The sequence below is a fragment of the Saimiri boliviensis genome, chromosome 1 (assembly GCF_048565385.1).
Source record: "Saimiri boliviensis isolate mSaiBol1 chromosome 1, mSaiBol1.pri, whole genome shotgun sequence".
Taxonomy (NCBI): Eukaryota; Metazoa; Chordata; class Mammalia; order Primates; family Cebidae; genus Saimiri; species Saimiri boliviensis.
The window spans coordinates 100,571,208-100,582,623 of NC_133449.1; the positions used below are offsets into that span (position 1 = coordinate 100,571,208).

The 11,416-nt window shown below is 53.3% G+C and overlaps 1 protein-coding gene across 1 annotated transcript; it reads left to right on the plus strand.

Moving 5' to 3' along the window:
- Positions 1–7,728: 7,728 nt before the first annotated feature.
- FOXL1 (forkhead box L1) lies at positions 7,729–10,716 on the plus strand. The gene has a single exon (XM_010333690.3). It carries the CDS (start codon positions 7,735–7,737, stop codon positions 8,770–8,772), a length of 1,038 nt encoding a protein of 345 aa, XP_010331992.1. The 5' UTR covers positions 7,729–7,734; the 3' UTR covers positions 8,773–10,716.
- Positions 10,717–11,416: the final 700 nt, after the last annotated feature.

Below are 11,416 nucleotides of genomic sequence, written 5' to 3' on the forward strand. Positions count from 1 at the left end.
GAAGTTAAGGAGGTAGGGGTGGGGAGAGACCCTTTCCAAGCTGCAGAATAAGGTGGCCCAAGCTCCTTGCCCTCCTCTGCCGAGACGGTTTCATTTTACTTCTGCTCCCTTCATGCTACTTGCCCTAGGAGAAGAGGGGAGGATTCCAGACCCTAAGCGAGCTGGCTTTTTTCCTTCCCTCGATGTTTTAAAGAAGTCTTTCTGAAAGCTTGCCCTAGTCGTCAGATTTGAAACTATTGGTGTCCTGTTAATGGCAAGGCCTGAGAGACACACGGAAAATCAACGAGTGCGGCGGTGGTGGTGTGGCTCAGAGCCCCCAGCCCTGCTGCTGAAACCACGCTGGGCTTTCACACCTTTAGAAAGCCTTTTTAAAGAAGTCCTGCTGTGTGGGGGCTGGAAACCCAAGTGAGTGGTCCTTGTGGAGGTTATCGGGAGGGAGTATTTCCATTCCCCAGGCAACTGCGTGTTATATTTGGGGCTTTATTCAGGTCTTCGGAGGCAGCAGAGTGGAGAACCAGGCCCTAAATGTGTATCGGCCTGGGCATTTTGGGACTCATCTGAGGACCCTCTCAAGGCTTCCTCGGTCTGAGTGGACAGGGATAGGTGCGGTAAGTGCTAGAAGGCCCGCAGCCCCTTGTGCTGTGAACTGGCTCAGAGCTCCGTGCAGCCCCGCTCTCCGCTCTCCCTCCCGCAGTCCAGGCCCCCTGCAGAGCCTGTGTGGACCTAAGGCCTGGGGCTTAGTGGCCTCTGGGACATCCGTTGCTCTCCCTGTGGAGTGGGAAGGTTCTACAGCACATGCTGTGAGCAGCCAATGCTCTCACCAACAGTTGCGCGTCTTGGCAGCCACCCTGCTTGTCTGCTGCCCACTGTACAAAAAGCACATGTCTAGGGCATTGACTGTTCTTGATCCCCTCGTCCAGCACCTTTTCCTATGGCCTTTTGGTCCTTGGGACGTTCTGGGCCTTTCAAGGAAAGGGGAAAGGAGGTTAGGGAGGGAAGGGCCATACTGTCTGCCATAGGCTGCAGAGACTGGGCTTGGAGTGACTTTGAGGGCCACGCAAATGCAGTTTGCATGAAGTCTGTTGATGGCCCTGTGCCTTCCTAATCCAGTAAGAAGATATCCCAGAGCTAATGGCAAATGAAACGAAAGCACCGGAACACCATGGCAGAGACCTTCCCATTGAATTCACACTGCGTCCCTGGTGGGTTTTGGCTGGGTGGCCTCTGACTCTAAGCATAGCCCTGTTATGACAGATATGGGCCACTCGGAGACACCCCGTGGCCTCTGAGAATCCCGTACATTCTCAGCTACAGAGAGGATGCAGCCAGAGTAGCCTCCTCAAATGGGCCTCTGAGGCTCCACCCACATTCACAGCTTTCAGGAAGAGGGACTGCCTGCCTCCTGCCGGCCATGCCCAGGCCTCTCAAAGGCTGGGCTTGGGTCTGTGGTCGAAAGGCCATCACCGCCGTAACAGGTGGCCTATCCTTGAAGATGCAAATCTTGCTGTGACTTTTGTCCAGGAATTGCTGGAGCACTGGGCCAGGAATGAGAAGACCACGTCTCTCTGTGTGAACAAACCTCTTCCCCTCTCCAGCCTTTTTATCTGTCAAATGACCCAGTGGCCAGGGCTGCACTGCACTCTCCTTCTGGGCATAGCCAGGGCTGCTTACACTGCTGACCCTCCTGCCACCAACACAAGAAGATCAGAAGCCAGAGGCAGAAGAAAACACAGGGTCCTGGGAACTTCTGCGCTTGGCTCATAAATCTTTTGGGGTCCGTCTCCTCCCTTTTACTTGGTGACTGCCTGGGGGTTGCTGCTGAAGCAGGGAGATGCTTGTGAACAGAGCTTCCAGCTCACTGGTGAAAATGAACCCTGTGTGCTTGTGAGGGTCTCCTCACTCCTACTTCCCACCCTCATCCAGAAAAGGGGGAAGGGGTGTTGGGCACAAGGTTGACTGATGGGAACTTACTGTTAACTGAAAACTTGAGCTGGGTGTAGATAGAGACACCAAGAAAAGACACCCATGGAAGGGTGGCAGAGCCCTGTGCCTTGAGAAGGTGCGGGTCTCTGGGCCTGTGGCTGGCACTTCGGGAATGTGTGCTTGCCCAGGTCCCTGTCTGACTCTCTCAGTGGGATGAAGGTGGGTAAGTAGAGACCTGAGGTTTTATGCCTTAGGTGCCAGTAGGCTGAGGCTGCCTGGGGGTCTGGAGTCCCATGCCTTTGTTCCAGGTGAGTGGGACTGGCCGGGTCAGAGCCTCTGAAGAGCCCGCCCCTTGCCTCCCAGTGGGCGCCTTCTTCCATCACATATTTGAAATGCTTTCCCAAACTTTGAGACGCGTTCACTGCCTGCCTCTTGCACAGCCTCAGCTCACCAAGGCGTTTGAAATGTTTGCTTTTTGACATAGGCATGTAAGGAAGTGGGTGGACGGTTTCAGGGGAGGTTGGAAGGCTGGCAGCCGTTCGTCAGGGACAGCCATTAGGTCTAGGAAGACACCACCCAACTGTAATTTGTGCCAGGCTTTCTCTTCCCTTTTCAACCTTCCTGCTGTAGAACAAAAGCGGAGGGCTGGGATTGAGTGTCAGCCTTGCGGGGTTGTGGGTGCGTGAAGAGGGAAAGGGGACGGTTGGTAAAGCTGCTGGCACACCCGACCCTTTTACAGGATGGAGTTGGGAGGCTTTTACCCACTTCATGTCCTGAGATGCAGCTTCATGCTCTGGAACCTCAGTCGTTGCCCACCCAGGCTTCCAGATCATGGAGACACCGAGCTTTGCCAGTCTCAGCCTGGTGGCCCTTCTGTCCTAGGTCCTCTGGCCCTAGGTCTCCATCTGTCTTGTGTTATTTTCATAGGTGACCTCCCCAGTGGAGTCCCTCTCTAAGTCTGAATCCACGTGCACCCCCTTAGGCCCTTACAAAGGATTCAGGTGACATCAGACAGATCACCTTGAGCTCCCTGGGGCAGCCTCTCAGCTGAAAGAAAAAAATTGGCTTGAGAAGGTTACCTCCAGGATTCATGAACCTCACACAGGTTGGCAAGGTGCTTCCATAGTGCCCTGTTCATAGTAAATGCTCAGGACCAGCCATTAAGGTTTACTGGAGCTCAGAACGGAAAAAGAGAAAGGAGCTTTTGGTCTGAATGACATGCATTTGTCACACCGTGCTGTAGAGCCCCAGCAGGGAAAGCCACGGTGTCTGGGACGATGCCACTCACCTTTAATTCTGCCAGGCTTTCCTTCCTTTTTCAACCTTCCTGCTCTGCAGGGAAAGCAGAGGGTTGGGCGTTTCAAAAACCCACTGAGTGCATTGTCCCAACTGCCTCCGTTTACAGCCTTTCCGTCATTTCTGGGAACAAGGTGTGCTATAAATAAGTGGATCATTTGGGAAATCCCACCCTGCCTTCTGGGTCTCCTGCATTCGCTGACTCAGACCGCTATTACCTTCATGTGCCGCTCACTGCCCGCCAAGCGAAGGGAGACCCTAGGCCCTGCTCTCCCAGCTCTGGAACTCTTCCACTCTTTTCAAAGTGGGAGGGGAGGGAAGGAGGAAGAGGTCTTCTGGGTTTTGGTGGAAGGTAAGTAGGGACTCTGTGATTTTCTACTTATAGTGTCCCAAATCTCCCAGCTCCAGGGGTGCTGCTGCACAGCCTCTCTTTTCTAGAGGGGCCCTCTCCCACTGTCTACTCCAGACATTCTCTGCCTTTGAGCCCTTCTGGATATCTGAGCATGTCAGACCCCAGAGCACCTATTTTTGGAAGACAATCACGTGGGCTGTGATCCCTGTGCCTCCATTTCCTATTTTCAGGGTCTTGGGGTGTTCCATGCCGAGCCTCAGTTTCATCGTCTGTCAAATGGGTGAATCTGCCACCCCTGCTTTTCACAGACGCTGTAAGGGTTGGCAAGAGAACTTCCACTGGGCTCTGAGTGTCCACAGCTGGTGCTATTATAAGATGATTGTTTTTCTGTCTTTTGGAGCACTTACTCATGGGACACCTGAGGCAGATTAACTTACAGGGCTTCAGTTTCCTAGTTTGCAAAATGAGAACGACAAAGGTTTCTATTGCTTAGGGCTGCTGTGAGGACGAAATGCCTCAATACATTTTAGTTATTAACATTATTATCATCTTTGTCTCCAGTGTTTTTAGGTTGTCAGTAAGGTGACAGGCTAAGTCCTTCATCTTTTCACCCGGGCTCTTCTCAAACTTGCTACACATGGGGTTGAATCATATATATGTATGTAACACACACACATTATGTGTGTGTGTACCGTCTTGGAAGTGATGCAGACATTTGGAAAGGTGACACCGGTTACTGTTAACTCTGGTTCCTACGTTTTACTGTCAGCGGGGAAGGTCGTGTGGATGGCTGGGGGGCAGCGCGAGGACCTCTTGTCTCTCACCCCTCAGCCTTTTTATCTGAGGCCGTTTTTCTCACCAGTGCCTGGGCTCCCATCTGCCTTCCTGAGGAGCACACATGTGCTTTGTTCCAGAACTGGGAACGGGGCTGTCTGCCCTCATCTCACGGGGAACCCCTTTTCTGCTCGAGCCTCAGAGTTGGAAACTCCAGTCCTTCCGGAGCGTCCGGGCAGGCCAGATATCAGGCTTTTCCTGCAGGCTGGGAGGTGAGCACTCACCAAGGGACTTCTCACATGACGAACTTGTTTGGATCTGAGGCTTATGAATCTGCAGGGAACGTTCAGTGTCCCCATCTGGCTCTCTGGGACACTGGTTCTAGACGCCCAGCCGGCCGTCTCGCAGGCTCCGCTGCCCTCCGCAGGGCCTTCGCTCGGTCCTCAGCCAACAGAGCTTCCGCACGAGGGCGCATCCGCTCTCGGACGCCGAGGGCTACAGAGCGCACTCCCCGGAAATATGGAAATTGCCCCAGCGCGGGTTTCCTTCTAACGCAGGCCCCTCCTGGGCTCAGGTTACAAACTCATCAATCACCGGGGAGCCTGGGATTCAAACTCGCGCCGAGCCAGGCTGGGGCGCAAGGCGCGGAGTTCTGCAGCTGAAACCTCCCAGAGACTTTGGACACTTCTGCAAACGCGCGGGGCTGGGTGTGCGTCTCCAAACCACGGCTAGGATGTGGGCATTTGCGTTTTGTTGTTGTTGTTTTGGGTTTTTTGCTTGCGCTCGCTCTCTCTCTCTCTCTCTCCTCTTCTCTCTCCTCTTCTCATCTCTCTCTCTCTCTCTCCCTCCCTCCTTTCCTCCCCAATCTCTCTTTCTCTCTTCCTTTTCTTTCCTTTACTATCGGTGCCCCGCCCACCAGCCGCCGGAGTCTCCGCCCGCGTCCCGCCCATTACCAAATCGGGCAGTGTTTATTATTGTACAAATTTAAGCTAAGCTCGGATTTGCCTTAGAGTTTAGAAGACGCGCCGGGACGGCGGGCGTTTCGGTAGAGGCAGGGATGTGGGTACTGGTCTTCGAGTGCCGCGGGGGTAGCTCCAGGAGGGGCTGTGGGGTACGAAGGTGGGGAAGGGGTTGCATAGTGACATCGGCTTATCTCTCGGTCTGGGTTTGCTGGAGCGAGAGCCAAGGCTGGAAACGGAACTGGATCCAAACTTGAGCTTGCTGGAGGCCATCGGCCCCGAAGAGGTTGGGTGACCCCAGAGACTGTGGGGCCCACGGGTTGCAAAGGCGTGGGCATTGAGGTTTCTTCACTCCAAGGTTGAAAGGGGTGCGCGGGTGACAAAGAGTAGTCACGAAAGGGCAACGCCCCGCCCCTCCTGGCAGAGGTCCACCTCTAGGATCTAGGCGGGCCCGGCCGGACTGCCCACCAGCCCCACGTTAGAGGAACTGGGCTGCGGAGAGAGTCGGGGTGCCCAAGGGGCTGGCCTGTCGCTCCCACAGGCAATGCCGATACCCAGACCGGTTTTTCCACCCGTACTGCGACTTCCTTTTTGGTATTTTAAATTTACCTGTTTCCCTGCGGTCTCTTTATTCCATGGGTCGGGTAGCCGGGACCCCCAAACACAAGGGTTATTTCTGGTTTTCTCATTCTGAAGTGGGATGCCCGCCACGTTTCTGGGTTCAGAGGCTATCTGGGCACTCACATCCCTAGTCGGGTCCCCAGCCGGGTGTGGCAGCGACAGACACTCGCCCCACTCCTGTGAATACACTCGGTGCCTCTCCTTCCTGGCCCACCGGCACTGGGCCATTTCTACACCCACCTGCCATCTTCACCCTTCCCTCCTCTCTTTGGCATGCTCACGCGACTTACTCAATGAGACGCCAGTTACCCCGAGTGTGTGTGTGTGTGTGTGTGTGTGTGTGTGTGTGTGTGTGTGTGAATATTCAGGGGGAGATCATAAACAGGAATTAGTCACACTAGGTACCCTTTTACCCCTGCCCTAACGGCCGGAGTGGGAAAGAGAAGCCTCCTTCGAAATCAGCATGATTCAGTATTTTTTTTATTCAAACAGTGACGTGGGAAATTGTAAAATGTGATGGGGATGGGGGGCCGCATACACCCTAGGGTGGGTGGATGCGGGGAGAGCAAGCAGCCTTCCCAAATGCCTAATGTAATCACGGGCCAGCTGCATGCACTTGTAAAGTTGTTATAACCCCCTCCTTGTTATAAACAGGAAAGCCCAGAATATAAAGCTGGAGACCCACATTCACAAATACCAGGCCTCCCGCGCCAGCTGCCACGGCCTCCTTTTATGGTGTTCCTCCTTTGCAACCTTGGCCCCTTCAGGAGGACCTTAGCTTTACCCCCGATTCTCCAAATGGATTTATTTTGAAATCATCCTCAATGGAGCTGGAGACCAGGTGCTCTCCCCAGGTCCCCAGTGCCCTAGGCCTTCCCTTGCAGAGAGGCTGGGCTCCCAAAGTCCACTTCCCTTTGATTTTCAGGGAGCCCTGGAAAGGACGGTGTGGCAGAGCAGGTCCCTAGAGAGTGCAGCGTCCTACGGGCTCTGCCACCTGTTTTTCCAAGGAGGACTGCACCTCCTTCTCAGCGGACACTCAGGCTTCTTAGACACCCTCCTGCCGCAATCTAAACGGTTCCTAGGACCTCGAAAAGCATTTTCTAGACTGTGGCATCTCCACATCTCCGGTTAAGCCTGGGAGAAGAAAAGGCCTTTTGTGGGAGGCCCCGAGGTTATGGGGCTCCCCCAGGCCAGCATAAAACTCATCCCTGCATACCCACCCCAGTCTCCACCTCTCCTTCCTGCCTCGGCAGACCCTGCTCCAGCCACCCGGGTCTACATCCTGCTTCACTGACTGTGTGTGCTTACAGCGTCAAGGGGTGGACGTGATATTTCAAACATCAGATCAGTGCGTTTATATATTGGGTGCCCGGAAATTTTTCCAAATAAACACAGCTTGATTCAACTTGGGTGGGCGGACTTATCAACAGACTAATTCTATAAACAAATGAAGGAATAGCCCCAAAACCGATTGGCTGGTATCAAAAAGACACGTGGAGGGAAAAGCTTGGAGTTTTTCAGCAATGAAATTTTAATTAATGTGGGTGGGCTGAGAACACAAGGACTGTTTATCATAGACAATTTATTTTCCAGCGCTAAGTCAACATATAACAGCAAACTTACAACAATTATTTAACATTTTTAAAGCCATGAAGAAGGGACAGAGCTCGGAGCGGCGGGGGAGAGCGTCGGAGCCAGAGGCAGAGGCACGGCGGGCTCCCCAGGAGGGCCCTTGCGGCGCGGGGCGCTGTGCCTAAGCCGCCCGAGTCGCCTGCGTGGCGGGGAGCACAGCGCAGGCTCTCGCTTGCCATGAGCCACCTCTTCGATCCCCGGCTGCCTGCCCTGGCCGCCTCGCCCATGCTCTATCTGTACGGCGCTGAGAGACCCGGGCTGCCTCTAGCCTTCGCCCCAGCAGCCGCTCTGGCTGCCTCGGGCCGGGCCGAGACTCCGCAGAAGCCTCCCTACAGCTACATTGCGCTCATCGCGATGGCGATCCAAGATGCGCCCGAGCAGAGGGTCACGCTCAACGGCATCTATCAGTTCATCATGGACCGCTTCCCATTCTACCACGACAACCGGCAGGGCTGGCAGAACAGCATCCGCCACAACCTCTCGCTCAACGACTGCTTTGTCAAGGTGCCCCGCGAAAAAGGGCGGCCGGGCAAGGGCAGCTACTGGACGCTGGACCCCCGCTGCCTGGACATGTTTGAGAACGGCAACTACCGGCGCCGGAAGAGGAAGCCCAAGCCGGCCCCCGGGGCTCCAGAGGCCAAAAGGCCCCGCGCGGAGACTCACGAGCGCGGCGCGGAGGTTCAACCGGAGACGGGGAGCGGGGAAGGGGGCTCCGGCCCAGCGATCCCCAGCCTGGAGGGCGCGCCCGCCGGCCCCTCGCCTCACCTGGATGACCCCTCTCCGTCGGCGCCCCTCCACTGGCAGGGGACCGCGTCCCCAGACAAGGACCCCGGTGACGCTGTCCAGGGCGCAGCGGTCGTGGCGGTCGGCCAGTCAGGGCGCACGGGGGACGGCCGGGGGTCCCCCGTGCGCCCCGCCTCCCGAAGCTCTCCGAAGAGCTCCGACAAGTCCAAGAGCTTCAGCATAGACAGCATCCTGGCGGGAAGGCAGGGCCAGAAGCCGGCTGCAGGGGACGAGCTCCTGGGGGGCGCCAAGCCGGGGCCCAGCGGCCGTCTGGGCGCCTCGCTCCTGGCCGCCTCCTCCAGCCTCCGTCCGCCTTTCAACGCTTCCCTGATGCTAGACCCGCACGTCCAGGGCGGCTTTTACCAGCTCGGGATCCCCTTCCTCTCCTATTTCCCCTTGCAGCTCGCCGACACGACACTCCACTTCCAGTAAAGCAAACAATGACGCGGTTCTTCTCCCTGGCCGGGCCTGAGCCTCCCCTGTGCGAAAGGCCTCAGCTCTCAAGGGCCGGGGATTTAAAAATGATCTTTGCCTGGGTCGGCCTGTGGGTTCAGGAAAGTGTTACCAACCATTGCGCGCAGGTGGGTGCGCTCGCCTGACTTCGAAGCAAACTTTTCCCAGCAACCCGGCGTGGCTACGGAGACTTAAAAGACTCAGTCCCCGCGGGGTCGTGGGCACCGTAGGGACCTCTACCGCAGGAGATTCCTTGACCTTTGGCCTGCCTAACGGAGTGGTCTTCAGCCGCCCACCACAGGTCCTGTCCGTCCCGGACCTGCGAGGGCCCGAAGATCACCCAAGGCAGGCCTTAGTAGAGGCTCAATATGGTCCTTTCGACCGGGGACCCTGTATGACTTTAGACTGCTTCGCTGTTGCCATGTGGCTCAGGTCTTGGTTTTGAGCCCATCTGTGTGGTGGGTGGACACAGCTGGGTTTGTCCCTGACTTGAAGTTGTGGAAGTGCTCGGGGTGACCCCGGGTTTTCAGGTTTTCTGGGAGGTGCAGGGCCGGGTGAGGATTTGTTACCAATGTTCAGGTACAGAAGCTGATAAACCGCCCAGAGCAGTAACACTTGTATTTTAAACAGAGAATTTTTCTCTTAATTTCTTTCCGGGTAGTAAAAAAAAAAATCATGTTTTATTCTTTGCATTAATACTTGACTCTAAGCCTTTGAAAACGCCTGTATTAACAACTTTGATTAAGAACGTGCACTCTATATAACGTATTCTTGCATTATGATAGCTCATTAGCCAATACACGTGCAGCAATGTAACCAAGACAGCAGACGTCCTATCTTTTTGCTTTTGTTTTTAAGGGATCAAAATATTTCAAGGGATACCATGAGGAAGGGTGTGAGGGGGAGGGGATATGTCTCAGACAGTGTCAGAGTTTTGATTGCCATGTTGTTTTTTTTTAAGATCCAGTCTTGCTTGTTGCTATATTTTTCAGAATCAGATAATGAAGGACTACATTTATAAAAAGTTAGATGAAACAGCCAAAAAGCAGATGCAGAGAGAGAGAAAGAGAGAGAGAGAGAGACAGAGAGAGAGAGAGATGAATGTGGGGGACAGAATAAGGGGACCTGCTGGTGTCCGCTGGAAGGGGCTTCTCTGAGCCCCAGAGGACCTGAGTCTTGATGGCAGGAATCTCCCAGACACCCAGTCTCTGTATCCCTTCTGCTGTACGCTCGTCCCTCCAGCCCTGCCTGGCAGTCCAGGAGGCTGATGCTAAATCAACACCTTAAAGAGGTAACTGGCAGTCAGGGGAGGGGAGCAGAGGGCTGCGACAAAAATCTAATGAAGCACATTGAGATGTTCACAGCCCAGTTCAGCCCGCAACTTTGGGGAGAGGCACCCAGCCTGTACGGCATCTCTAGCTGGGTCATCTTTGAGGTCCTGAAATGCAGTTTTGTGAAAATTCAAGTAACTTTCATTTTATGTCATGTGAGAAAGACACTCACAGTCACACATTCTTGGAAGTAGGCTGGGAGGGAGGTCTTTCAGATAGCCTTTAAAATGGTTTCCAGAACTTATCTAAAAACAATGACAACTTTGAATCCAGCGGGCCTGTTGGTCAGTGTGTTGAAAGGACATTGCAGGCAGGCAGAGTCACTGAATAATTCATAGACACAGAGGTGACTTTTGGAAAATTCATTCTTATAGCCATGCTGAAGCAGGCTTCCACAACTGGGTTCCACCCAGGCCAGTGGGAAGACTCTGGGAAACTGCAGCCTATCCTTGATTGGAAGAACTTCCAGGAGATATCATTGCTGAGATCCAGGTTCACTGTGATTAACTGAAAATGTGGTGGAAGGGCTGTCACTGGATATTTTGTTTTCCCAAACCCTCAGCCTCTGTGAATAAAGTTGTTTTTTCATTAACCTCTCAGTGACTGGTTCAGTGGATTACTGGAGGGAAATAAACAAACAGCGTAATAAGAAAGAGGAGACTGGGATTATATTTGGGAGTTGTGTTAGCATCTCAGGAGGCTCTGGCTTCTGAGGGGTAAACACACAGATGGAGGGGAAGGAGTGGAGAGGATGCCAGCTCTCAAAGGTGCCTGGATATCAAAGCACGATGAGTAAATCTGCTGTATTGAATCAGTTTTTAATCTTTTCTTTTTTGTGTTTGATATGCTATCTTGGGGGTTTTGTTAATTTGTGGTGGCTAAGTTTTGAAGAAGCCAGTAATCTGATAACTGCAACTTTAAAAGGATCATATTTAAAGTCACCATTCTAAAAAGTATTGTACAAACATTTTTATGACACTGAAAAATGCAGATGTATCCACTTTTGTGTTTATACATGTATAAAGAGAAATTCTACTTAATCTCCACTTTCATCTGGTTTAGGAAAGCTAAGAGAAATGGATAGTGAGGTCATTTTTATATAATCTATATAATTTCACGTGTACTCCTTCCTCCGAAACCCAAAAAGAGGAACTTCGGCTCTTACCAATCTGAATAGGTGTTCTATTGATCCAGATTTAATCGTTGGCTCAAAATTATGGCTTAATAAGGTCAATAGTTTCTGCTCTTAATTAAAACAGAATCTCAGCTATGATTAGGATGAGCCAGAAGCA